We start from the raw sequence: 27,314 nt of genomic DNA, 5'->3' as shown, positions 1-27,314 counted from the left end.
GTGCTCAATCTCCTCCTCAGACATGACTTAGGAAGAAAACGTGCGCACTCACCCGTGTGCTGGACAACAGCCCACAATATGGCACTGTGTAGCACACAACTGTATGTGACGGAACCCACAAATATGTGATCTATATAAGTGAGGTCAGTAGAAACACCCTTCCCCCGCACACCTGTAGGGCTTGTAGGAGAAGGAAAGGGATAGGTATAGGCTGACAGTAAGTAGAAAAAAGACACAGACAGGCAGCACTAGCAAAAGTCACATACCATGCAGGAAGATATACTCACTGCACCTTTCCACTATAATCAACCTCCCAGATTCAGTGTCTGGGAGGGCTATAGTGCTGTGTACACTGTCCTTTGGCAGGGGAGAGGTACACAGGGGGACCGGTCCGCGTGCTCCCTGAGTATCTGCGCTGTCACTAGAAGAAAATGGCTGCTGGAGACCTCAGAGGAGGAGTGGCCCGAGTATCTGCAGCTCAGCGACGCCAGACTACTAGCTGAAAGGCGCGCTGAGCTGAGGGGAGAGCCGCTAGACAGGGAAGGCTTCCTCCCCTGGCTAGCAAATTTAACCCCCGGGTTGCCGGCATCCCACTTGCCGTTTATTTACCCTGGTGGTCTAGTGGTCTGGCGGGGTATGCCTCAGCTGGAGGGGGGGCCCGCCGCCACTGCTAGCGCCCCCGGTCTGTCCCCTAGACCGGGGGCATGGGACTGCATTTAAAAGGAACCCGCGCACCGCCGCTAATCAGCGGTGCACGGCTTACCTTGATCTCCCCGGCGTCTCCGGCAGCAGTCCCGGGGGAAACCAGAGTCCGGCTAGTACAGACTCTGGCTTCCCCGCCGCGATCCCCAGTTCAGTGCTGGCGTCGCGGCGCCAGCAGGGAGAAGGAGCGGCAGCGTGGGCGTCTGTACAGACAGCCCATCGCTGCCGCTCTGGAGAAAAAAACTAAAAGTCAAAAAATAAATTTAACCTAGTTAAATAAAAAAAGCTTTAGCAGCCCCCCCCCGCAGGGTGACCAGACTCCGGCCGGGCACCATCTTAAACTGAGGTGACTGTGGCTCGGGGGCGGGGTATAGGGGAGGTTGGACCCAAGTGCATCCTGGGAGCAGCTAAAAGCTTTAACTCCGTGGTGCCCGAGGATCAAGGATCCAGCTATACCCCAAGGTCACCCTGTGGACCCCTTGGACCCTGAAGTAGAAACCTGAACTGTTGGGGAGCCTTGAGGACCGCGTTTGGGAACCTCTGCACTAAGCATTGCTTTTCAAAGCCACTGCATCTTCGGCCGCTGAATTTAAAGAGGCAATAATATTAAATACAAAACCAGATACATACATTGTATTTATGGTTATTACACCGGCTTTGAAAAATGATGCTTAGTACATTTAGTCCATCATAAGTACATGCTTTTAAAACTGTATAATTGATATATATATCAATCAAAATAGCGACAAATTGAAAAGGAAATAAGCAGAGAGATATATAAGCTGTGCTCTAGTTATATTTCATTAGTAGATCTATTAAACAAATCGATTTTCTTGTGACCTTCAATGGTATAACAGCCGTTGTGGGTGTTTTGTGCAGGTGCAATTGAAAGTACACAGTGACTGAGTTGAGAGCAAAGCAAAAACATGGAGTAACTGTACAGTGGGTTTGGTATATTATGTTGACACACATCAATGTGTTCAGCATGTTGACAGGCAGTAGTTGAACCTAATCCTAATACGTCAACATGACATTATCACTATTACAGTGAATGTCGTCATAGTGACTGCATAGCAAACTGCAGATGGGGCAGATTTAAAATGTGCAAAGAGAGCTATAATAAAATAAAGCTGTTCAGCATGTTTGGGCTACATGCAAAAGCAGTCAGTATTTACTCATTGCAACAAGATGTAGTTGGCAACCTGACACTCACAATACAGGCAGCGGGATCGCGATGGGTCAGAATACTTACAACTTCTAACGGTAAGTCCGAATGTTAGGGTTAGGCTTAGGGAGGGGAAGGTTAGGCTGCCAGCATTCTGACCGTCGGGATGCTGCACCCAACCCATTGCAACATGGTTTGTCCAGGTGTACAGTTGAATTTTTTTTTTTTTTTTTTTTTATTGCTCCAAACTCAAAATCACTATCACTACAAGACGAATTGGACCAAGCCATACATGTTCACTTTCCCAAAACTGCTTGGGAGACTCCCAATTTCAGTCTGGAGATCCTGACTCTCAGAAAGGTCTCGCCTGCACCCTCCGCTCACCCCCTCCTGCCACGTGAAGTGGGCAGGACAATAATCAATGATGACACGATGCGCTATTTAACAGCTTGTGAATTGCAGGGACGGGTGCAAATCCGGAGAGTCTGCCCCTTTTTATTAAAAGCTGCAATAATTTAGAAGACAAAATAAGGTTTAATCACATGCTAGTAAGATCACCTTAAAACCTCCACCTTGCTTTTGTTACTGGGATTTCATGTTACCTGTCAATTTAACATTGGACTTCTCTGTACAAATAACTGCTGTTCTAGGCTTCCAGTATTGAGGTTTTATGGCTATTTCATATCCACCAAGAGCCCTCTTGAAAATGTCTCTTCAGTGTTAAAACTGACTAAGTAATATACTTAAAAGCATTCAAGTTCGTTATTTAGTTTATGGCTATTATGGATTTATTTTGTGTGATGATTGCAGTGCATTTGTCCTCTGCCTTTCAAGTTACATTAAGGGGGTTACTTTTTTTTTTTGCAGGTTAAAAAGCTTAGGTGTATAGTTGACTTACAACTTTAGGACATGCAGTCAGCAAGTTGATTATAACCACAGTCAATGTCGACATGACAATGCCATTTCCCCGACACTAGTCTAATGCCACTTACCGTATTTTCACTGTACATAACTTTAAACATGCCATTTACCACTACCTTATGGTCTGAATGTTTACTCTGACATGACATTGTCAGAATGTTGACAACCAACTTTAGGGTTAGGTTAAGCTAATATTCAAAGTGAATGTAAAATTGTATTGTCGACATGCAGACACTGCCAATATCAACATTCTATCCACATCGACATTCTGGTGTTACCATTGAGAATGTCCACTTTTTATACTGCACCCCCTCTGAATGTCATGACAAATAATTTTAAGCACTTTGTGCTGTATATAGTGAGAGCCTCTATTTTCTTGCATTTACTTACTGTTAGTAGACTATGGATAATCACAGTATTATTCATTTACTTTGAAAACATTCATATTTCTGTGAAATGTGTGAAAATAAAGTTATGGCCCATGTTACAGTAATAGATTTGTATAAAAAGAAATAAGCCCTCCAGATGTAATACGTGCTATGGCCAGAATGTGATCGTTAATCCTGCATGAATATAGATGTCAAGTCTAGTTTTGTAACAATATATAATAAAGTAGCACTATCAAAATAGTCTCTTTCTTATAGTTAATGTTTAATTAAAAATACACTTTAGTTGCCATATAATTGGTGCATAAAGGAAATACTATAACAGCTGTTAGGAGGTATAAAAGGGGTGTGCATGTTGTATGTTACCCTGGCCTATGCGGTTTCTATGATGGTAAAAACAGCTTAGGTGAACCTCAATATAATGATCTACTGTATATTGGTCACTATGCGGAGCCCATTGGCTGTACTCACTGTAGTTTTTCAAAAAGGTGGACAGACCTATCGCAGATTAAATTGTTTCCTAGGTAGGATGTGGGCCCATGAATAACCAGGTGGAATTATATTTTGGAGAATGTTACTATGGTATTATTGAGTGCGCAATATAAATCGCTGCAGATGTACACTCTACGCCATGCCTACTGTCTGTAAACAGATGTAACAAAAATTGAAAGGAATCATCTACAAAGTGCCTTTATGCATCTGTTGAACAAGATTGGAAAGGAGCTTGAATAAGATACATGCTAGAATATAACTTTATCAGGTCAAATTACTATGTAGTTCCTCAATATGCATGCTGGGTTATTGGGAAGAATAACAAATGCTTACAACAAGCAGCTTTCAATGAAATATTGCATTCTATATGGTGAATAACTAGAAATTGCAGAGCATTGGGACGGATTATTTCTGAAATGGTGGTGTGGCACAAAATGGTAAACCAGACAATATAAAAAGGAAGAGATTCCAAAGTAAAAACTTCCAAATTCAGAGCACATTCTTACAGGATCTATATTATTCCTCTCTAATTAGTAATATATGACCTTTGTAAGTATATTTATAATTTTATTGCAAGGTTGTACATTTTTTGGCTGTATTGTTCAAATAAGGTTTAATATGCAAATTGAATAGTTTACAAGCCAAAGTAATATTTTTGCTATTAATATAAGCTATTGTACAATCTACTGTCATTGTTTGTCATTTTTTATATGATTGTAAACTGTAACTGAGTAGTTGTGTGAGGTTTACTAGGGAAAACAAAACAAATGTTAACTAAAATCAATTGGTAAATACAGTAGAGCAGTGGGCAGATGTCAAAACACCCATGAGGGTGAGAACCAAATGTAATAGGGTGTGGGATTCTGAAAGTCTCTAGATTTAGATGAGTTAGGTGATCAATTTAATGCGGCAATGTGTAGGAAGGCAAAACCAGCCAGATTTTGCCTCACTAAACATTGCCGCTTTAGTAGGTCTCTTTCAGATAAGTTACAACTAACACAAAGCTCATAAGAGCAGATACAGTAATTCCACATAAGCAAGACAGACTTAATTCAATATTTTAATTTTAGAACATTGTAAACAGTGCACTCATTTTTAAAAGCATAAATTAAATAAAAATGCATTTTTGCTTTATTCTGCAAATGTGGCCTATTAAACTCTGCAAGGTTGACTTTATCCCTGACACTAGCAGCTTATGTACCACAGTACAAGTGACTCCAGGTTGACATCTCAGCGTATACTCTGGTTCAGGTACTGTACAAACATGTTTGCAAGCTGGGAGATGTTCTCATTGGGATGTAATTTGGTATAACTGATGAATTGTTGTCGAAGCCTCCGCAGCTCTGACATGTTCAGGATCCGTGGCAGTTCCATGTGGGAGAATTAAGGAGAATAACATATCAATTGTATAACTATTACAGATCACGTAAGAGTACAATCATAGGGCATAAAAATGTCAAATGAGGCCCAAAGTTCAGGAATAGAAAATGATTACCCAGGCTGGAACCAATATAACTTCACTGGTTGTAGTTCCACATCTAGAGGATATACTGGAATCAATTACCTCATTACAAGCACCAACAGCCCTTAAGATAAATATGGCAATAGATGCCTTTTAGTTAATATTACGTAACAGAACATGTCAGAAGGGAAAGGGTGTAGAGTATGTAATTATTTTGAAATTAAAGTGACAAAGCAATTCTAAATGGAGTAGGAATCCACTAATTGCTGGTGTTAATGTGATATTTAACTAGATCTCTATCTCCAGTTGGTGCACAATGAGAGTTATAGCAGCATAGACAAAATGTAGTAGCTAAAATGTATACTGTACTTTTCTAGTGCCTTTCTTCAGGGTCCATAGGGATCCACAGGGATACCATGGGGATAATGAGGTTGGAGAGATCCAGGCACCAAACAGTTAAAGCTTTCAGCTCCCAGGATGACTCTGGTCCTTCTCCATATATACCCCCATCCCTAGCCACTGGCAGACCACTCGCAAATCACATGAACAATCAGTACCTTAATTAGTAGCTACCTAGAATGCGACTGGTAAAGGAGTTTCTACTATTAAGATGATAAAGTAAATTAAATATGTACTACAAGAAAAAGCCAAACTAATAAGAGCATAAACTTCAGGGACTTTTCAGGGGCACTATTTCCCCAATCATTGAGCGATTCAATGATCCAAGCACTGCTCTACTATCTGCTACTACCTCTGGCCTCTTTAGAAAAGATAGCTTGCTCCAAGACTGCCTTCCCATTCAAGCAAATAAGGTATGTGCATTAGTACAGAAAGCCACCCTGTCAAACTGGAAACTTCCGATCAGAATAATGACTTGATTTTATCATAACGGACTCGCCCTAAAAATACATTATACAATATGGATTGAAATTTGCATTACAATGACCCAATTTGCATAAACACTTGTAGCATGGCCTGTTTACATGTGTGATCACAAAAAAATATGAGATATGATAAGAACTTACCTTTGTTATCTCTATTTCTACGAAGTCCATAGGGTTCCACAGGATACCTTGGGGTATAGGTGATGACGTCATTCATTGGGCACCATAGAGTTAAGTTTTCAGCCTCCCAGGATGCACTAGGGTCCCCCTCCTATACCCCGCCCCCGAGCCAAGGCATCTCAGTTACGTACCAAGCCATAGGCCGGAGGAGGAGAAGGAAGAGAGAGAAGAAAGATCTGGACACACACAAGAATCACATTCTCACCAGAGAGATGGAAAAAACGGTGACCAGAGTAAAGCCCATCTGCAGCACAGGTGCAACAGGGCGGGAGTCCTGTGGAACCCTATGGACTTCGTAGAAATAGAGATAACAAAAGGTAAGTTCTTACCATCTCTCATATTTTCTACATCAGGGTCCATAGGGTATCCACAGGATACCATGGGGATGTCCCAAAGCAGTATCCTTTAAGGGTGGGGACGCTTCTGTGCTGAAAGGAGAATCCGCCGACCGAAGGAAGCATCCTGAGAGGCAAAGGTGTCAAAAGCGTAATACCTCACAAAGGTATGGACAGGGGACCACGTGACAGCCTTGCAGATCTGGACTGCAGATGCACCACGTCGAGCTGCCCACGAAGGACCCACAGACCTAGTGGAATGTGCCCCCACAGAGGAAGGAACTGGAAGACCTTCATGAAGATAAGCTTCTGAAATAGCCATACGAATCCAACCTGCCAAAGTTTGCTTTGAAGCAGGCCAACCCTTTTTACGGAAGCCATAGAGGACAAACAAGGTGTCCAACTTCCTAAAAGAAGAATTGCGGTCAACATAAATCCTTAAGGCCCGCACAACGTCCAAAGTGGTCTCACCCACTGACAAATCAGGTGAGTTAAAAGCCGGCACAACGATTTCCTCGTTGATGTGGAAACTTGAAACAACTTTTGGAAGGAATCCAGGACGAGTGCGCAGCACCGCCCTGTTCCTATGAAAAATCAGAAAAGGGGGTCTACAGGAGAGAGCCCCTAAGCCAGAAACACGTTTGGCCGAAGCAATGGCCAGAAGGAATATTGTTTTAGCTGTAAGCCATTTAAGGTCCACTGAGCCAAATGGTTCAAACGGCAGTCCCTTGAGAGCTCTCAGGACCACAGCCAAATCCCAAGGAGCCACCGGTGGAACAAAAAGGTGGCTGAATGCGAAGAACACCTTGCATAAAGGTGCGCACATCAGGGAGCGCAGCAATCCTACGATGGAACCAGACTGACAGGGCAGACACCTGCCCTTTCATGGAAAGAAAGGCGAAGCCCATGGTCTAGGCCAGCCTGTAGGAAAGCCAACACTCTAGACAGACGGAACTCCCGAAGGGCATAACCTCTAGGTCGACACCACTGGAAGAACGTATGCCACACACAATGGTATATCCTTGCAGAGGATGGCTTCCGAGCTCTTAGCATGGTTTGCACCAGAGAGCCGGAAAACCCCCTGGACCTTAACATGGCCGTCTCAACAGCCACGCCGTCAAAGACAGCTGAGCCAGGTCCGAGTGAAGACAAGGACCCTGTGATAGCAGGTCCGGTCGCAGCGGCAACCGCAGAGGAATGTCCACGGACAGACTCTGGAGGTACAAGAACCAGTGCCGCCTGGGCCACTCGGGAGCTGTCAACAGGAGTGTACCCCCTTCCTGTTTGAATTTCTGGATTACCAGCGGAAGAAGGGAAAACGGAGGAAAGAGATAGGCAAACTGGAACATCCACTGGACGGACAGAGCATCCACCAGAGACGCCTTTTCGTTTCTTGTTCGAGACCCGTACACCGGCAACTTGTTGTTGTGCCATGACGCCATGAGGTCTATCTCTGGAAGACGCCACCTGTCCACCAGAAGTTGAAAGACGTCCTGGTGCAAAGACCATTCTCCCGGATGTACGTCCTGTCGACTGAGAAAATCCGCTTCCCAGTTGAGGACTCCCGGGATGAATACTGCGGATATAGCCGGGGTATATGCTGATATATGCGCTCCGCCCAGACCAGGATGCGGGACACCTCTTCCGAGTGCTACCCGACTTCGGGTTCCTCCTTGTCGATTTATGTAGGCAACGGTGGTGGCGTTGTCCGACTGGACCTGCACAGGGTGACCTTGGAGAACCCGATGTGCCTGCTGGAGAGCATTGAAAACTGTGCGGAGTTCCAAGATGTTTATTGGAAGCTCCTTTTCTGCCTGGGTCCACCTGCCCTGGAACAAGTATGGACCCGTGACAGCTCCCCAGCCCCGAAGACTGGCGTCCGTTGTTAACAGGACCCAGTTCGCCACCCAAAATGGGCGACCCTTGTTGAGGTGGGTCGTCTGCAACCACCAGGCTAGAGGCAGGCGAACCTTCGGAGAGAGCACCATCGTCTGGGACTTAAGACTCTGAGGCAGTCCATTCCATTTGGGCAGGATCAATTGCTGCAGAGGTCTGGAGTGAAACTGGGCATATTCCACCATGTCGAATACTGACACCATGCAGCCCAGCAACCTCATCGCCGAGTGCAGACACACTCGGCGACACTGTAGAAAACTGCGCATCCTCAACTGCAAAGCAGAGATCTTTTCCACCGTCACAAAGATCCTTTGCTGTCCGGAGTCCAACAAGGCCCCGAGGTGCAGGATCCTCTGAGATGGGATCAGGGTGGACTTTTGCCAGTTTATCAACCAGCCGTGACGTTGCAGCACTGCAATCGTCAGATCCAGATGGCGTAGAAGGAGCTCTGGAGACCCTGTCAACAACAGAAGGTCGTCCAGATACGGTAACATTCGGACCCCCTGCATCCGCAGGTGAGCCGCCATGACCTTGGTGAACACTTGTGGAGCTGTCGCCAGGCCAAAAGGTATCGCCAGGAACTGGAAGTGATCGTTGCGGATTGCAAACCTGAGGAATTGTTGATGGCGCAAAAGAATAGGGACATGCAGGTAAGCGTCCTGGATGTCCAATGACACCATGTAATCCCCAGGTTCCAGCGCCAGAATGATGGACCGTAGGGTCTCCATCTGAAACCGAGGCACCCTCAAGGACTTGTTGAGGGCCCTGAGGTTGAGAATCGGACGGTACGACCCATTGGGTTTCTGCACCAAAAATAGATTGGAATAGAAACCCTGGCCCCTCTGGGAGAATGGAACAGGCACTATAACTCCAGCCTGGAGCATAGTGTGCAAAACCTTCCGCAGTTCCAAGGCTTTGTTCCGGTCTAATGGAAGGCCTGTGGTGAAGAACCGGGATGGAGGCCTGTGCCGAAAGGAGAGGGCATACCCGTGAGAAACCACCTCGTGAACCCAATTGTCTGTCGTGGTTATCGACCAACACTGGGCGAACTGAAGCAGGCGGCCTCCCACTTTGGGATCCCCCAAAGGGAGGCGAGGACCGTCATACCGCAGGTTTGTCATCTGACTTAGGGGCTGGACGACTGGTACTCCAGGCCTGTTTCCTGGGCTTGGCCAATTTCTTGGGCCCAGCCTGTCGAGGAAAAGAATGTGCTTTAGGCCTACCCTGGGCCCTGTAAGGCCGAAAGGACGACGTACCAGAACTTGAAGGGACCGCAGCAGACGGGAGACATGCAGATTTGGCTGCTGCCAGCGTTGCTACAATTTTGTCCAGATCCGGACCAAATAGGACTTCTCCATTAAAAGGCAAAGCTTCTAAGCCCTTTTTGGAATCAGCGTCCGCTTTCCAAGATCGCAACCATAAGGTGCGACGAGCAGCAACAGCTGCAGAAGAAATCCTAGAGGTGAGGATACTGATATCCAAGGCCGCTTCATTGATGTAAGTGGCCGAATCCCGGAGATTGCCCACCAACGTGGCCTGTTCAGCAGTCCAAAAACGTCTCCAAACTATCAGCCCAACGCTCCATAGCTCTGGCTACCCAACACATGGCCATAGCCGGTCTGGACGCCCCGCCCCCCGCAAGGGAATAAATGGACTTTAGGCAGATTTCCACCTTGCGGTCCGTCGCATCCTTCAAAGGAGGATATGGAAGGCATGGGCAAAGTGGCACTTCTGACTAGGCGTGTCACATGAGAATCCACCTGTGGAGGGGATTCCCATAGAAAAATAATTGTCAGCAAACATATAAGCCACGGCTAAGCGCCTCTGAGGCTGATACCGTATTCCGGGGTGTTTCCACGCCTCCTCTAAATGGTCTGCTAACAGACCAGAAAGAGGAAACGTGGGTGGCGTCACCCTTAATATCCTTGAAAAAGGCATATTTGGATTTGGACACCGGAGGATCATCATCCTCAATAACTAAAGCCGTGCAGACTGCCCGAATAAGGCCAGGAATATACACCTTTGACTTAGCGTATGACTCTTTAGTACGGAGAGGTTCTTGGTCAGATAAATCCAGAATCTCCCCATCATCGGACGTCACGTCGTCATCCTCATAAGGAGCAGACAGACGCCACAGGTCGCAACACAGACTCCCCTTGTAACACTTCCGACAAATGCTGTACTGAATTTGTGAGCGAATTAACTCACGCAGGCTCCTGTGAAACCTGAGGTGGGGAAATAGGGAGACTGTGGGGTACCATCAGTTGTCTCGGGAAACCCTGCATGACGACACCACTGACTGCTGGGACAATCCCATCTGGGAAAACGCAGGTGGCGGAGCTAATTGGCCCACTAAGGTTGTAAGCGCCTTAGCGAAACAAGCCCAGGGCGGTTCCTGTACCGGAGCCGTGACAGTAATTGTCCGCGCCAATAAACACTGCCGACATAGCCCCTCCGCGTTGCCCTCCCCCTCCGCTATTGGTACATTGCACTTAGTACATACAAGCTGAAGAGGAAATTCACTCTCAGACATGATGGTAAGTATGTGACCCCCTCTCACTGATACTTGTTAGTATAATGGGAGAACCACCCTGCAATCACCGCACTGTAAGGGCTTTAGCAGAGTAAGAGCATGGACAGTAAAATGGCTGACAGTAGAAAGTGAAAGTACAGGCAGCAGTCGCTAGCAGAAGTCACATACAATGCAGAAGAAAATCAATCCTTGCACTATCAGCGCTGTTTCTCAACTACACAGAGTCTGGTAGCACAGCGCTGCATACACTGACCTTAAGCCAACGGAGGAGAGGTATGCTGGGGGACCCAGACCGTGATGCCACCGATCAGAAGCTTCAAGCATCGTTCACCATACAAAGATGGCCACCGAGGAGCAGAGAGGAGGCCGGCCTGGGGGAGGAGCGCTGCCACAGGACCAATTGGCAGCGCAGAGCGGGCTGTGTGCAGCGGGGGAGGCGCCGGCTGTATACAAGGAAGGCGCGCTCCCCTGGCATGCAATTAACCCCTGGGACGCCGCAGCGCTTGTCGCTCAGCTGCGGCCCACTGTCCCAGGGGGATAGTGGAAGCGCAGGTTAGTACCTGGCTCCACGCTACAGCCAGTCCCCAAGGAGCCCCCTGCCTGGGGACTGTGGACAATGTTCTCAGCAGGGACCCACCGCGGGACCCCCGCTGCTTACCTGCTCCCCTTGAATCCGGCCATGGTCCGAAGCATCTGGGGTCACCGCTAGCCATGACCCCAGATGCTTACCAGCATCCCCGGATCAGTTCCGGCGTTCTGGTACCGGCGGGGTGTAGGGGAGACAGCATGGACGTCAGCAGTGACTGTCCATGCTGTACTCCCAGATGTGCAGCCACAGCTGCCTTCAAGAAACTTCAGGTGCTATTCTTAGCCCCCCTCTAAACATGTGATCCGACTCCGAACCGGGCACCAACGAAACTGAGATGCCTTGGCTCGGGGGCGGGGTATAGGAGGGGGACCCTAGTACATCCTTTGAGGCTGAAAACTTAACTCTATGGTGCCCGATGTCATCACCTATACCCCAAAGTATCCTGTGGATACCCTATGGACCCTGATGTAGAAATATACAATAAATAGGTAAATGATTATACATATAAAATGACAGGAACGGGTTCTTGTTACTTTTAACAACAAAACTTCAAATTAAAAAAATATAAAAAAGGGTTACAAGAAAAGGGCTACCAGAAACCCACACACACAAAAATAAATATAGAAAAGCAATAATATATGGAGAGGTTCAACACTGGTTAGATACAGCAAACCAATTTCATTAGGTAAAAACATTTATATAATTTTGTAACAAAAGGATATTTTCTTACTGGCTCCTGGCACCATAATGAGGTCTCCTGGAACACTGGTCTTCTGGGCATTTAGCACAGCCTAGTAATACAGACACATTTAACATGTTTTCATCTAGAAAAATACTATTATACACCGCAAAAACATAGAAGCTTATGCAAGTCAAAAGGTTTCATAGGGTTACTTTCCTCTAGTTAATAGCACAAAACAAAGTAATTTTTTTAGCATTTCTTAATATTTATATAATAGTAATTCAGGTCTGTCTCTAATCCGCATAATAAATAGACATCTCACATCAGCACACTACACCACTTTTTAGCAGTACAGTTTGGGTGCGGGAAGCAGACGCCCAGGATCCCGGCGGTCAGAATCCTGACGTTGTATATATATACGAACACATGTCGGTCAGTAGCCTAACCCACTCCTTAGCCCTCTCAGCTTACTAAACCTAACCTCCCCCCCCCTCCAAACCCTAAAACTAACCCTCCCCCAAGTGCCTAACCCCTAACCCCAGTACTTACAGTTGGGATGCCAGCACTGGGATTCTGACAGGTGTCGGGTTTCCGGGGGGCCAGCATTCTAAGCGCTGGCATCCCGACTGTCGGTATTATGACCGCATCCTGGCAGTGCATCTCATTAACAGATCCACAGGAGAAAAACCAAGACTGGTATAAGCCATTGTTTAATATTAATACTGCTGAAGAAAATCATGGACCAAACAAAAATTGTTGCTATGTATAACTATAAACCATTATATTTCCAATTTTATTTTTTCCTTTCAAGTTTTTTTTTTTTATACAAAAAAACCTTAGTATGTTAGGCAGTCATGAAATCACCCTACTTGCCAACACTGTAGAAATCTAAAATTCTCTTGCTCAATTTTATGCAAACCGTGGAAATTTACAAGGTTATTACAGGGTCTGTTGCTTTAAGAAATGATATATATGGCTGAAGAAGCCTGGCTGTAGTGCTTAATATAGAAGTGCGAAATTAAAAGTGCCATTTAAACATAATTTAGCCATTATACAGCCGTTATTAGGTTTTATCTTCTGCGGATATCGAGTGTGAAGTGACATCAACTGTTCTTTATCCTGCAGGTAAATCCATACCAGGCATTCTTGCAACTTTATTTTGCTGTCTGCAATAATCTATTGATTAGGTAAATCCATACCAGGCATTCTTGCCAGATATCTCAAGCATATGTTGTGTTTTTTTCTTTCGTTTATAGATGTATAGATCTAGTTCTTAGCTTTGTGGTATTTCTTGCTTGTTTGTTTAATTACATTTATTGCTAGCCATCCAGTGGGTGGGGATTGGGGGTTGTTTGTAGACATTGCATACACATACTAGGTCTCATTATTTAAGAGCATCTACATGGCTGTAGTGCTTAATATAGAAGTGCGAAATTAAAAGTGCCATTTAAACATAATTTAGCCATTATACCGAAGTCAAACAGAAGGATAATACTCAAACTCCACCAGAAACCTAAACAACATTTGGACAAAATATCAACAAGAAATGTGAGTTCAAAAACTATTTAATCAATACAAACACCGGATGTCAGCATTACCAGGACTTTTATCACTGGACTCTGCTTGCTCATTATACTTGCTAAACTCTGTGCTAACTCTCTGATTACACAAACCTCAAAAATTTACTGTATTCTGTGCCAATGTCAGTTTTCCTCTTAGATAAGTCTTAGTGCCTTAGTCCTATGCCTTGCCACATGTAATCCATCTTCTAAAAGTCTACTTTAACATTAATTTTCTCCACCCATTAAGTCTGCACTTTCTCCCCTCAATAATAAACTTTTCTGATTGTGCAGACACCTTTTCTCCACTGTATTTTCACTTTCTTTTCTGCAAATCTCCTGCACTTACCTCACATTCATACTTTATTTCTTCTTCCAGGTTTCCTCTCCATATTCACCTCTGCCTCACCATGACCATGTTTTCTTCCATTTCCCCCCTCACTCAATGTCTACCTAATCCTCTGCCCCCCCTCTTCCATCTTTATCCTCTCCCCCTTGCCTCCTTCACCTACTCCTTCCATTATCTCCCCTCCTGTCTGCCTTCCTCACTCTCCTCTCCCACTACTACACTTGCATTCTCTTCTACCCTGCCATTGTTCTACTACACCACTGCTAATCCCTCCTCTCCGTGCCACCTCATCCCAACATCATTCACATCTCGCTAAACTCCCTCCCTACTCAGCGCCTAAAGGTTCCCTTCCCAACACTGGTGCCCGCACAATCTCTCCACTCTGTTCCTCTCGGCCCCCAAAATTAATCTCACATACTCGTTACAGTAATCCTGATAATCTCATTCACATCTCTCCCACAAATACGGTCCCTTTATCCTGTGCCTCTGGAATGCCAGATCGGTCTGTAATAAACTGGTTACCACCCATGACCTTTTCATCTCCAACAATTTGCATCTCCTTCCCATTACTGAAACCTGGATTTCACCCTCTGACACCACTTCTGCTGCAGCTCTCTCCTCTGCGGGCCTCACCTACTCTCACAGCCCTTGGCCCAGGGGTCGCCATGCTGGTGGTGTTGGGGTCCTTCTATCCTCTGGTTGCACCTACCAATTTATACCCCCTGAACCATCCCTTACATTCTCTACATTAGAGGTTCATGCTATACACCTCTTCCAACCAGTACACCTAAGAGTAGCTGTCATTCACCGCCCCCCTGACCCTCCCTCGAAATTCCTTGAAAACTTTGCTTCCTGGCTCCCTCAATTTCTCTCCTCAGACCTATCCTCCATTATCCTAGGTGACTTCAATGTTCCAATTGATATCCCCACTGAATCCTCTGCTTCCAAACTCCTTACTCTCACATCCTCATTTGGTCTCTCCCAATGGACCTCCTCACCCTCCCATGTCAGTGGGCATTCGCTTGATCTGGTCTTCACTCACCGTTGTGATATTTCTGATTATTCCAATTCCTCTTTCCCCCTCTCTGATAATCACCTTCTCTCTTTTAACTTATCCCTCTCTCGTTCCCCTCCTCTACCTCCTAAGGCCACTATCACTAGGCGTAACATTGAGGCTATCCCAAAGATAGACACTCCTGACTGGAAATAACAGTTAGCACAGTGGGACTTGCCCTCAACTTCGGGCCGACCTTCCTCTTGGCAGACGGTCCGAAATCCTTGACGACGACTCAGGTCTTCTCAAACTCATTCAGAAACAGATGTTACTTGATTGTCTCTTTTTTTAACTTCTAGGATTTTGTTAATGATACAGTATTGCAATATTATATATTTAACATTACTACTGTTACATTTTGCCATAAAGTAAAGATTGCTAGTCTTTATCTAGATCTTCAATTTTGCTAGATGTTTGAGGTTTAAGTTGATGCCACCCCCCTATGCCCCCCACACCTGCGATGTATACTACTACTGAGATCTCGGAACGTAACTTCTGTTCCGTGATCTCAGTTGCAGGTTTTTCATTGTTGTTTATCTCGTATATCTTGTTTATGGTTGTACTTTTTCATTCTCTTCCCCCTTCTCCCTCCTTTTTTCTCCTCCTTCCCCTTCCAGGGTCCGTGAATGCTACCATTCCTCCGTCCTCCCAGATGTCTCTACCTACTAAGCTTCTAGTATTTTCCATGAATGCCCGTGGACTAAATTCCCCTGAAAAACGTTCTAAACTTTTACGCTCATTATGCACTAGCCGGGTAGCTGTAGCAATGGTCCAGGAGACCCACTTTAAAATATCCGCACGGCCCCAGTCTCTGTGTAACAAGCACTATCCAACTGCTTACTATAGTAATAACCCAGAGGGAAAATCCAAAAGTGTTGCAATCCTTTTCTCACCGAAACTCCCCATCACTGACGTAACTATACATAGACTAATCCCAGGTAGGCTCCTTTTATTTACATGCCATATTTATAACCAATATTTTACTTTAATTAATATATATACCCTAACCAAGGTCAATATAACTTCCTTCGTTCTGCTTTGGATTTGCTTGACTCCTTAATTAAAAGGGTATCACTCTTTTGGGTGGTTATCTCAACTGCACGTTGGACCCCGTACTAGATACATCTAATAGTGCACCTAGATACCCTCCCACTAAATATAAACGGGTCAAAACATCGTTCCACAACTACCAGATTCTTGGAGGACTTTATATCCCACAGCCCGCAACTATGCCTTAAATTCCCATCCACACAACACTTATTCTTGCTTGGACTATATATTTCTCAGTCAGACATTTACACATGCTCGCTGAAGCTGAAATCGGACCAATAACATGGTTGGACCACGCCCCAGTTTCCCTGACCTTAACTCTCCCGCATGTCTTCTCTAAACAAGAGACATGGCGACTTAATGAATCCCTTCTACAAGACGTATACTGTAAAGTTGAACTAGATAAAGCCCTATCAGATTACATTGCCCATAATGTTGCCCCAGAAATTTCCCCAATTTCAGTTTGGGAGACGCACAAATGAGTCTCCGGAGGCAAACTCATTCAATTAGGCTCATATATTAAAAAACAAATCTGCACAGTTTGCGTCCCTTCTACATCAGATTAAGTTGCTAGAGGCGTCCCATAAATTGACCATGTCCAAAGATGAATACCAGAAACTTTTGGAAACCCGCAATGCATTAGTAAAATGCTTTCGTTTTTATCAATGGGGGAACAATCCGGGAAAACTTTTGGCTAGAGCGCTGCAAGCCCAGCGAGCATCTGGTTTTATCCACACAATTAACGATAGTCGGGGAATATCCCATGTTGAGACCTCCAAGCTGGTCTCTTGTTTTCAACACTATTATTCTACCCTCTATAACTTGCCTGACCCTAACCCTGCCTCATCTAGTCCCCTCACCTCACAAATGGTTCTAGATTATCTCTCCTCTATTTCCTTCCCTACTATCTCCCCTTCAGATAGACTTTCTTTGGCAGCTCAGTTTTCTATGCAAGAAATAGAGCTAGTTGTAGCCTCTTCCCTGGCAGGCAAAAGCCCTGGACCTGACGGGCCTAACCATAACCTACTACAAAACTTTTCAAGACAAACTAGCCCCTATGATGTTGAATGCTTTTAACAGCATCTCGACGGAATCTAGATTCTCTAGGCAATTTTTGGAAGCACGTTTCAGTCATTCCCAAAGCAGGTAAGGACCCCTCCCTGTGCCCAAGCTACAGACCCAATTCGTTATTGAACGTGGACCTTAAACTATATGCCAAATTAATAGCCAACAGGCTAAACCCTCTCCTTCCTCAGTTAATCCACAACGATCAAGTTGGATTTGTCAAGGGCAATGAGGCACGTGATAACACCACGAAAGTCTTCAGCCTGGTACATTATGCTACTTCTCAGTCGAAGACCTCGATTATCTTACTCTCAAACTGACGCCGAAAAAGCGTTTGATAGAATCAACTGGTCTTTTATGGAGGTCTGTGCTTGTCCATATGGGATTGGGTCCTCTTGCCATTCATAGGATTTTAACCCTATATTCCTCTCCTTCGGCGAGGGTGAGAGTCAATGGTGAATTATCCGAGTCCTTTGCCATAAACAATGGCACACGACAAGGTTGCCCTTTGTCGCCGTCAATTTTCATCCATTGCATGGAGGCGTTGGCGAAATCTATTCGAGTCAATCCTCACATTTCTGGAATAATGGCAGGTGACCAGGAACTAGCCCTATTTGCGGATGACCTACTAGCTATCGTATCCCATCCAGTGACGTCTTTGCCTCACTTAATGCGTGAATTTGATCATTTAGGACAATTGTTCAACTTCAAGATTAATTTTTCAAAATCTTGAGCTTTAAACTTGTCCGCTCACGCCTCTGTAGTTCTCAGGTTTACAGTCAGCGTTCCCTTTTCCTTGGCATTCCTCACATATCACCTATTTAGGAGTTAAAATTACTAAAAACTTATCGCAACTTTTTGCTACTAATTTTTCCCCCCTCTTCTCCTCCATTCGAACGGATTACTCACACTGGCACTTGAAACACCTTTTCTTGGTTGGGGAGAATCAACGTGGTAAAAATTAATATGCTTCCTAAGTTGCTTTATCTCTTTCAATCTCTACCCATTCAGATTCCAGACTCCTGGTTCCGTTCGGTAAATATTTTAATCCAACAATTTATTTGGTCCAGCTCAGACGGGATGTTTTGGTACGACCAAAACAATTAGGTGGTCTACAACTTCCGGATATCAATTCACACTATCATGCTACTCATCTTAATAGAATCCTTGAGTGGACTAGATGGAGAGGTCAAGCAATGGGTCGCTTTCGAAGGTTGCTTCATGAATGTCCCCCCTGAAATCTTACCTTGGCTTCCTTCTCTTCCTAAATTAGATGTTACTCATCCAACAATTTCGCCCTCTCTTTCAATTTGGAAGTCCTTAAGACATCTATCCCATATTTCTTCACGCCTTGGCCCTCTTACTTCATTTCTGGCTAACCCTGATTTTTTTCCCCGGTATTAATCTTACACATTTCCCTAATTGGGTGCGGGAAGGCCTTTTTAGAACTGGCCAGCTGGTGACTACATCAGGTGTTAAATCATTTACAGAGCTCCAGGAGAATTGGTCAATCCCACACTCTGACTTCTGGAAATACCTACAGGTTCGCCACTTTCTGATTTCAGCAAATAGACTTAAAATCTCTAATAGAGACCTCACTCCCTTTGAGAGACTTTGCATCTCCCCAACCTCTCCCTCACACACAATTTCTGCCATATACCAGATTCTCCTAACCAACCCTTCCTCTCCGATCCCCCATTGGGCTAAAAAATGGGAACTAGATCTGGGTATTTCCCTCACTGACCAGGAGTGGCAAAATATATTTCTCAAAACTCATTGTAGCTCCGTTTGCACAACTATCAAGGAGACTCAATATAAGATTTTAATGAGATGGTACAGACACCCTACTTTACTTCATGCCATGTTCCCAACGAAACCTGCCACTTGTTGGAGATGTCTCAGAGCCCCAGGATCACTACGGCACATATGGTGGGACTACCCTCAGTTATCTAAATTTTGGTTAGAGGTTATCACCATTTCACAACAAATTTTAGGCACACATGTCCCCACGGATCCAGTATTCTGGCTACTTAACCACTCAGATACCTCGCTGGGATCCTACAAAAAGTCCTTGTTACGCCATTTAAATAATGCTGCTAGAGCAGTCATTCCGACTTACTGGAATTCCTGCAACCCCCCCACCCGTAAGGACTGGTTCCAAAGAATTGACCACTTTATGTCCATGGATGACCTTTTGGTCTCTTCCACCAATGCGCCTTCTATTTTCGCTAACACTTGAATTCTGTGGCTAGGGTATAAAACTTCTGCGGATTTTAAAAACTATATGTCTTCACAGGTTTCTACCACGTAATATAATATGACGACTTTATTTTTGGCTAAAGTCTATATACTAATACAAGATGACCCTTTAATGTCCCCCCCTATCTAATAGCCCTGTTGGTCGTTTCTTTTCTTTTATTCGGTTTACTTTTTTGTTTTTCATTTTCAATATGTTTTATATTTTTGTAAAATTGGATTCCAATATGTATACATTTGATTTCAGATTTGCTGATTTGTTTTTTTTTTCTTTTTACGCATTTGTATATCTGTAGGTTTTCTCTTTGGAACCCTTAATAAAAACAGATTGCACAAAAAATTGAGGCTATCGACTGCTTTTTTCTTCTTCCCTACTTGACACGCTTCTCTCCCTGTTGCTCTCTCTCTCCTGCTCTGAACAAGCTGCTTCCCTATACAATACCTCCCTTACTTCTGCTCTGGACTCTGTTGCTCCAGCGATCACTACTCACCCTTGCAGATCCACACCTCAACCCTGGCATTCCAAATGCACCAGATATCAGCAAAAGTGTTTACAACCCGCCGAGCGCCACAGTGGAGAAGGTCACGCTCTAAGGCAGATTTTCTCCATTTCAAATTTATGCTCTCATCATACAGTGCTGCCCTTTCCCTCTCTAAACAGTCATATTTCAAGCACCTCATCTCCTCCCAGTCCTCAAATCCCCAGCATCTCTTCACCACCCTGAACTCCCTCCTCTGCCTTCCCTCCTTGCTCTCTGCCCTTGACTTTGCTACCTACTTTAGATCTAAAATTGACTCCATACGTCAGGATATCATTTCCCACCAGTCCCCCAGCACTACACCTCCTCCTTTCATGGATCATCCCTCCCCTTCCATTTTACCTACACTGACATCCTCCTCCCCTGTATCGGGAGTGGAAGTCATGACCCTTATCCAGTCGTCGTCCCCCCCTTGACCCTATCCCTTCACGTCTCCTCCGCTACCTCTCTCCTTGTACCTGTTCCCATCTGGCCCACCTCCTCATTCTCTCCCTCTCTTCTGGCAGTGTTCCTTCTTCATTCAAACATGCCCATTCTCAAAGAACCTACCCTTGATCCTAACACACTCGCCAACTACCGACCCATCTCTTTTGTCCCTTATGTATCCAAACTCCTTGAGCGTATTGTTTACAACCGCCTTACGACCTTTCTTTCCTCCCACTCCCTCCTTGACCCCTTTCAGTCTGGCTTCCGTTCTCTCCACTCCACTGAAACTGCCCTCACTAAAGTCAGCAACGACCTCCTTGCTGACAAATCCAAAGGCCACTACTTTCTGCTGCTTTTGACACTGTGGACCACCCTCTTCTGCTGCAAATCCTTCACTCCCTTGGTCTACGTGACACCGCTCTCTCCTGGCTGTCCTCCTACCTCTGACCGAACCTTCTCTGTCTCCTCTCATGGCTTAACTTCTCCCCCACATCTTCTCTCAGTAGGTGTTCCCCAAGGTTCTGTTCTCAGACCACTCCTTTTCTCCCTCTATACATCCTCTCTAGGTGAACTCATCAGCTCTTTTGACCTCCATCATCATCTCTATGCTGATGATACTCAGATCTACCTTTCCTCCCCTGAAATCTCTCCCTCTCTCCTCACTCGTATCTCCAACAGTCTTTCTGCTATCTTTTCCTGGATGTCCCAGCGATTTCTTAAACTTAATATGTCTAAGACGGAGATGATCATTTTCCCACCCTCCCACATAACCTCATTTCTCACTATTTCTTTATCAATTAATGGCACAACTATCTCCTCTAGCTCCAAAGTGCGCTGTCTTGGAGTTACCCTGGACTCATCCCTTTGCTTCAAACCACATCACCAGAACCTCTCACAGTCCTGTCGTTTCCATCTCAAAAGTATTTCCAGGATCAAACCCTCTCTCAGCCAGGATGCTACTAAGACCCTAATGCACTCACTCGTCATCTCCAGACTGGGCTACTGTAACCTCCTCCTATCTGGCCTCCCCATCTCTCTCTCTCCAGTCTGTCTTCAACGCTGCCGCTCGACTCATCTTTCTCTCCAAACTATCTACATCTGCCTCCCCTCTCTTACAAGCCCTCCACTGGCTCCCCTTCCCCTTCAGAACCCAATTCAAGGTTCTCACAAAGCCCTCACACACTCCTCTCCCATTTACAGCTCTGACAATCTCCCTTCACTCTCCTGCCCGCCTTATTCGTTCAACAAATGCACGCCGCCTCTCTTGTCAACTGATTACTTCCTCCCACTCACGCCTCCAAGACTTTGCCCGTGCTGCTCCCCACCTTTAGAACTCTCTCCCTCTCCCCATCAGACTCTCTGCAATCCTTCAAACGGGCTCTCAAGACTCACTACTTCATCAATGCTTTCCAGCTCTCATCCTAACTAGCTGCTACATGCTCCCTCCTCCCAGTCTTCCCCATCTGTATCATGCCTGTATGTCTGCCCCTCCCCTTGAGAATTTAAGCTCTTGCGAGCAGGGCCCTCTCCCCTCTTGTGCTTCTCCTTACTTTATTTTCATGTACTTCTTACCCACCACTAGGACACCTAACACTTGGTTGCTTATGCTCTGTTGCTTATTTGGGTGTTATGGCCAACAATGTATATTATCCATGTCCTTGTCCTCCATTGTTAGTCACACTTTTGGTAATGTACCTTGTAAGGCGCTGCGGAACACTTGTGGCGCCGTATCAATAAACTATAATTATAAAATGTAAATATATATATTTATATTAAACACACACCTATTTTACCATTTTGTATGACAATTTGGCCAGAAAAGGCACTAGTACATGAATATTTTATGATTAAGGAAACAATTTGGTGGACTACACTCATGAAGGGGACACTAATCACAAGGTATTTTGTTTTTATGATTTACTCTTCAGGCAGGGAAGCTTGCAGTAGGCTTGTGTGACACTAGCCTACCTTAATTTAATATTTCTAATTTTATACAAATTGGGATAGGCTTTAGCAGAACACAAGATGGCAGCTTATTTTAGTTTCTACTGACCTAAAATTGTATACTGATGTTGTAAAATCATAGAACAAACAATATAAAGATCCTGTTCGATCTAACAAGTAGTGTCACATTGAGCAGGTGTGCGCAAAACATGCAGGCACTTCACACTCACAGTCACAACGTCCTGTGTCACCTTGTCTAGCTCATGCAGGAAGTTTGTAGACGACAAAGGTTGCTATTTAAATGAGAAAAAATAGTCAGAAATACAGCAACTAAAGCAAACCATGTACAATTTGATAATAAAAAGACAAGAATAAAAGAACGTTACATGAAATGAATATTGTTGCATTGAGATATCTACTTATACAAGTGTGCTATGCATTTGATCCTGGTATACATTATCAAATCCAGTGGTGTTCTTAGAACGGCGTGGAGAATATGTTGTGAATACATATGAAAAATTGGCTGAGGATATTTTATTTGCCTCAAGTCAAGTTGACTAGTTTTGAGTAGAATTTGTATTTTAACTGCACCTATTCAAAAGGGCTTTTGTATAAATGCACAGCAAATATATAGAAGAGCAAAAAATGAGGGATATCACAGAGATATACCCTCTTTATTTGTGGTAATTAGAATGACGTTTTAACAGGAATTAAGCTCTTGATAGCTTCTCTTTCTACACAAGATTGCTTGCATTTTTTTTTTTATATAATATAGATTACATCCAACCCCAGCACCTAAAAGGATAAGACCTTTCTTTTTGACATTTATTATAATCAGGTAATAAACAAATCTGCGGCCTCCCCTCAATCTCTCATCTGTAAGGAGTCATTGTTCCCCATCACCGGTCGTACCTTACCCAATTTTCACCTTTATGGGGGAAATTCAGTTGGCTAGGAGACCCTGCTTGATTACTGTAAGCCAACAATATGGAACGAAAGTGTCACTCATTTCTGATCGCACCCATAGAGGTGCCACCAAATAACATACAAGGTTTCCCTCCCATAATTACCTGCTGTGTGCTCAGCCACACATCAGGGCTGACTGAATTTTCCTCAAGGCTTTTTTTTTCCCTCAGGTTATCCATTATGTGGTGATCAGATACACTGGCTGTCCTATTAGTATTTCTTTCCTCTATAGATCAGGTGATCCCCAAACCCTCCATTTTGAATCAATTACTATACTTCTGAACACTTTGTTTTTCACCAATTTAGTCTTTTTTTTTATAATGAAATTTAAAACAAAGAAAAATACTGAATGTGTGTCTCCATGCAAATCCTGGTTTGTGAAGTTATGTCGTATTTCCGCTCTGTAGCACCAGTTTCTGCCTTAATATATGTCCTTGGTATGATTTAATACACCAACTTCTTGAAAGCCTCATGTAATGTAGATAGAATAAAACAAGCAGCCACGCCATGCGTACGGTCTGTGTAGACTGGTTGGGTGGAGGTGCTTTGCGGTGGAATATAGCATTGTAGATCTGTTCCAGCGGCAGCACATCATCCTTGTTCACGCTAAAGAGGGGGCTGTCCCAGCGATTGCGCGAGTCAGGAGCCTCAAATCTCAGAACCAAAGCATCCAATCTGTCAAAGAATTGATGTGTAAAGCAACATGATTGTAATATCTGATATTAACAAGAGCTTTGAATATACTGAATGAAATGCCCTAATAAAAGCTACAAAACTGAAACTAACTTTCCATCCTCTCCAAACAAAATAATGTATTTGTTTCAACTGCTGAAAGACACAATGTAAAACATCTTAGACATTACTTTTGTGGACCACAGAGCTACAGTAAAAATGAGGTGTGTAAATTTCTTATATCAAAAGGAAAGAACTGCTAATCCCCCTTCATTTAATTAGTTAATATAAGGCAATTAAATATTAAGTAGAATAAAAATGTATATAATGGTTTTGAAAAACAGCCGCTTTAACCTAAAAAATACTTGGTATTCTGGTTGCCTCAAACTAATCCCTAAACATCTGAAAAATCTTTCTTCCTCATCTGCAATTCAAAAGAGTATCTTGTTGAAATAAAAGACGTACAAGAATTCCAGCTGCTGTTGATGGCAGCTTTGAACTAAACAATTCAGAAATCTGTACAACCCCCCAGAGAGAAGCTTATGGTACTCTGCATGTTAAATCTGCTTCTAATGAATTATTCTCCATTTGCTTCCAAGACAAAATTATGATTTTTTTTTTTTCTGTCAGATTTGAAAAACAAATGCGGTCCAACACAGAGAAAGGACTGGAGGAGGCTATGGGTTCTAGTCATATTCACATTTAAAAGCAGTTATTCTAAACAATGTCCCCTGAAATAAATAGCGAAAATATTACTGATGGACAGGACTCTATGGGGTCTATGTAGTAAGCCTTGGAGAAAGGTAAAGTTGACGTAGATAAAGTACCAACCAATCAGCTCCTGTCACTTTACAGTCGGAATCCTAATGGTCAGAATCCCGACAGGGTCGGTATGCTAACCCTCCCCCTCTCCCTACCTTAACCCTCCCTCTTTGGTGCCTAGTCCTAACCTTCCCGCCTAGTGCCTAAATCTAACCTCCTTGTCCCCACAACCTAAACCTCCCCCTAGTACCTAACCCCTAAACCTAACCCTCCCCCCAAACCAGTTTCTTACCTTTGGCATCCCAGCGGTCGGGATGCCGGCCCATGGATTCTGACCGCCGCCTGTATTCTGGCGCCGGTAACGTAAGAGTCGGTATACCGATTGGTTGGTACTTTATCTACGTCCACTTTATCTCTCTCCAAGGCTAGTAAAGTAGGCCCTTATGAAGGATAAATTGTTGTATTAAAAAGAGAAAAAGTAGTATTTCAAGTGCTGCCCCCCAGAATGGGCCTTGTTTAAGAAGGTAGTACTGGACTACTCGATTACCAAAGCGCACAATTTTGGGGCAACACAAGAGCTATTGTAGGTCATTCTAATGACAACGTATTGGCAGAAGCATGGGTATCTGGTTGATGCCAGAAACTAAGTGTGTTAAACAAAACACTAGGTTTAAAGTGGTAAAGGCTCACTGGATAACGGGGGGAAAAAAAAAAAAATGTAAATACAATAAAAATTTTACTTCTGGAAGTATTTCCAAACTAGGCTTGCTTTTAGTATTTGATCCATACACATTTTTACAATAACTGAACGGGATGTAGTCAGCATCCCGGCATGCGGGATGCCGACGGTCTAAATACCGGCACCGAAATCCCGACAGTTCGGGATCCCGAAGGCAAGTATTGGGGTGTTAGGGGGAGGTTAGGGTTAGGCACCGGGAGGGAGTGTTAGGATTAGGGTGCGGGGAGGGGATAGGTTTAGGTACTGAGAGGGGGGGGGGGGTTAGGGTTAGGCACCGGGGAAGTAGGGTTAGGGTAGGGGTTGGGATAATACTATTCTGACCAGTGGCATCCTGATAGCGGGGTTTCATACCCAACTGAACAATATTATTTAAAAAGGAGAATAACTTACATTTCCTGAGTGTACCGGTCGCCTTCTTGCCTGCCCTGATTCCAGCTGGAGCTGATATCTGGAGCTGTCAGACAATGTATCTACAAAAACAGAGTATTAGGCTCATAGCGCTTCATGGGGTCATGTGTGATTAAACCTTAGCTAATTAAACAAAGCAAGGGCATTATAAAACAGTCCCCTTTATGACAAAAATCTACAAGATAAAAGGGCCAACATATGAAGTATTTTTGTTTATTTATATAGCCCCAATCATATTACTCAGTGCTGTACAGAAAATATAGTCATTCAAATCAGTGTCTATCCCTTTGAAGCTTACAATCAAAATGTCCTACTATACACAGGCACACATACATGCTACAGTCCATATTGTAAGGAGACAAATAACATAGCACTATGGTTTTTTAGATTGGCGGGAGGAAACTCATGCAAACACTAGGAGATAATAGAAAATCCATTCAGATAGGCCCCAGGTTGGAATCTATGACTGTAGAGCGATGAGACAAAATGCTAACAAATGTGTGACTGTACTGCACACTTCGAGTGTAGAGAAGCAGCCATAGGTGACATAAGAAATATCCACTATAAAATCGGACTGCAAAATAGAAACCTAATTTTTAATACAGTCGATCGACAATTTAACACATAGCAGGGCCTATTAAGCCAGAATTAAATGCCCTTACATCATACTCTTATGGGTATATTCACTAAAGTGCAGATTTTTAGAAGTGTAGTTGTTGCCCATAGTAAACATTTAGATTATAGCAATTATCTAGAAGGTGCTAGAATCAGGGGTGGGCAATAAGAGGCCCTCTAGCTGTTGTTGAATTACATATCCCAGCATTCCTTGCAACAGTTTTAGCCTGGCCAAATAGCAAAACTGTGGTAGGGCATGCTGGGATGTGTAGTTCTACAACATCTGGGGGCCGCATATTGACGACCCCTATGACCTAGATAAATAAGTAGAAACTGACTGGTTGCTATGGGCGACAGTTCTACTTCTAAAAACACGCATTTTAGTAAAAGTACCCCTTCGTTGCATAATTCTGCCAAAATTCAGAGACTCTTTCATACTTTTTCTTGGTTCTGCCCAGGAGCCAGGAAAAAGCGATTGATGGACCCAGGGGTAAGCCAACCACCTAGACACATTACTATGACGGACCAGGGGAGAGACTGAAGTACACCTGCACCTATAACCTGAATAAGTATGCAGATTAGGTGTAAATAACAGTGCAGACAGGCATATCAGAAGCAGACAGACTTACAGAACAGAAATCAGTATAGCTTCCAAAATCATGTGAGTTCCAGCTATCACTGCA

General features: G+C 44.2%; 1 protein-coding gene across 3 annotated transcripts in view; it reads right to left on the bottom strand.

Moving 5' to 3' along the window:
* Window positions 1-4,321: 4,321 nt before the first annotated feature.
* The window catches only part of KTI12 (KTI12 chromatin associated homolog), a 49,732-nt gene continuing 26,739 nt past the window's right edge, over window positions 4,322-27,314 (bottom strand). For 2 of the 3 annotated variants that reach the window (XM_088446789.1, XM_088446798.1), the window contains exons 6-10: window positions 25,999-26,078; window positions 23,951-24,110; window positions 22,700-22,762; window positions 12,268-12,336; window positions 4,324-5,040 (exon numbers count right to left, since the gene is read on the bottom strand). In XM_088446789.1, the coding sequence (XP_088302915.1) occupies window positions 4,897-5,040; window positions 12,268-12,336; window positions 22,700-22,762; window positions 23,951-24,110; window positions 25,999-26,078 (516 nt within the window). In that variant the 3' untranslated portion in view covers window positions 4,324-4,896. Of the gene's footprint in view, window positions 5,041-12,267; window positions 12,337-22,699; window positions 22,763-23,950; window positions 24,111-25,998; window positions 26,079-27,314 lie in introns of all 3 variants that reach the window. The other variant, XM_088446804.1, reaches the window with a different exon arrangement.

This window comes from Taudactylus pleione, unplaced genomic scaffold (assembly GCF_031769625.1).
Source record: "Taudactylus pleione unplaced genomic scaffold, aTauple2 ptg000019l, whole genome shotgun sequence".
NCBI lineage: Eukaryota > Metazoa > Chordata > Amphibia > Anura > Myobatrachidae > Taudactylus > Taudactylus pleione.
The sequence above is the reverse complement of the archived record's forward strand: the minus strand, read 5'-3'. Positions and strand labels throughout refer to the sequence as shown.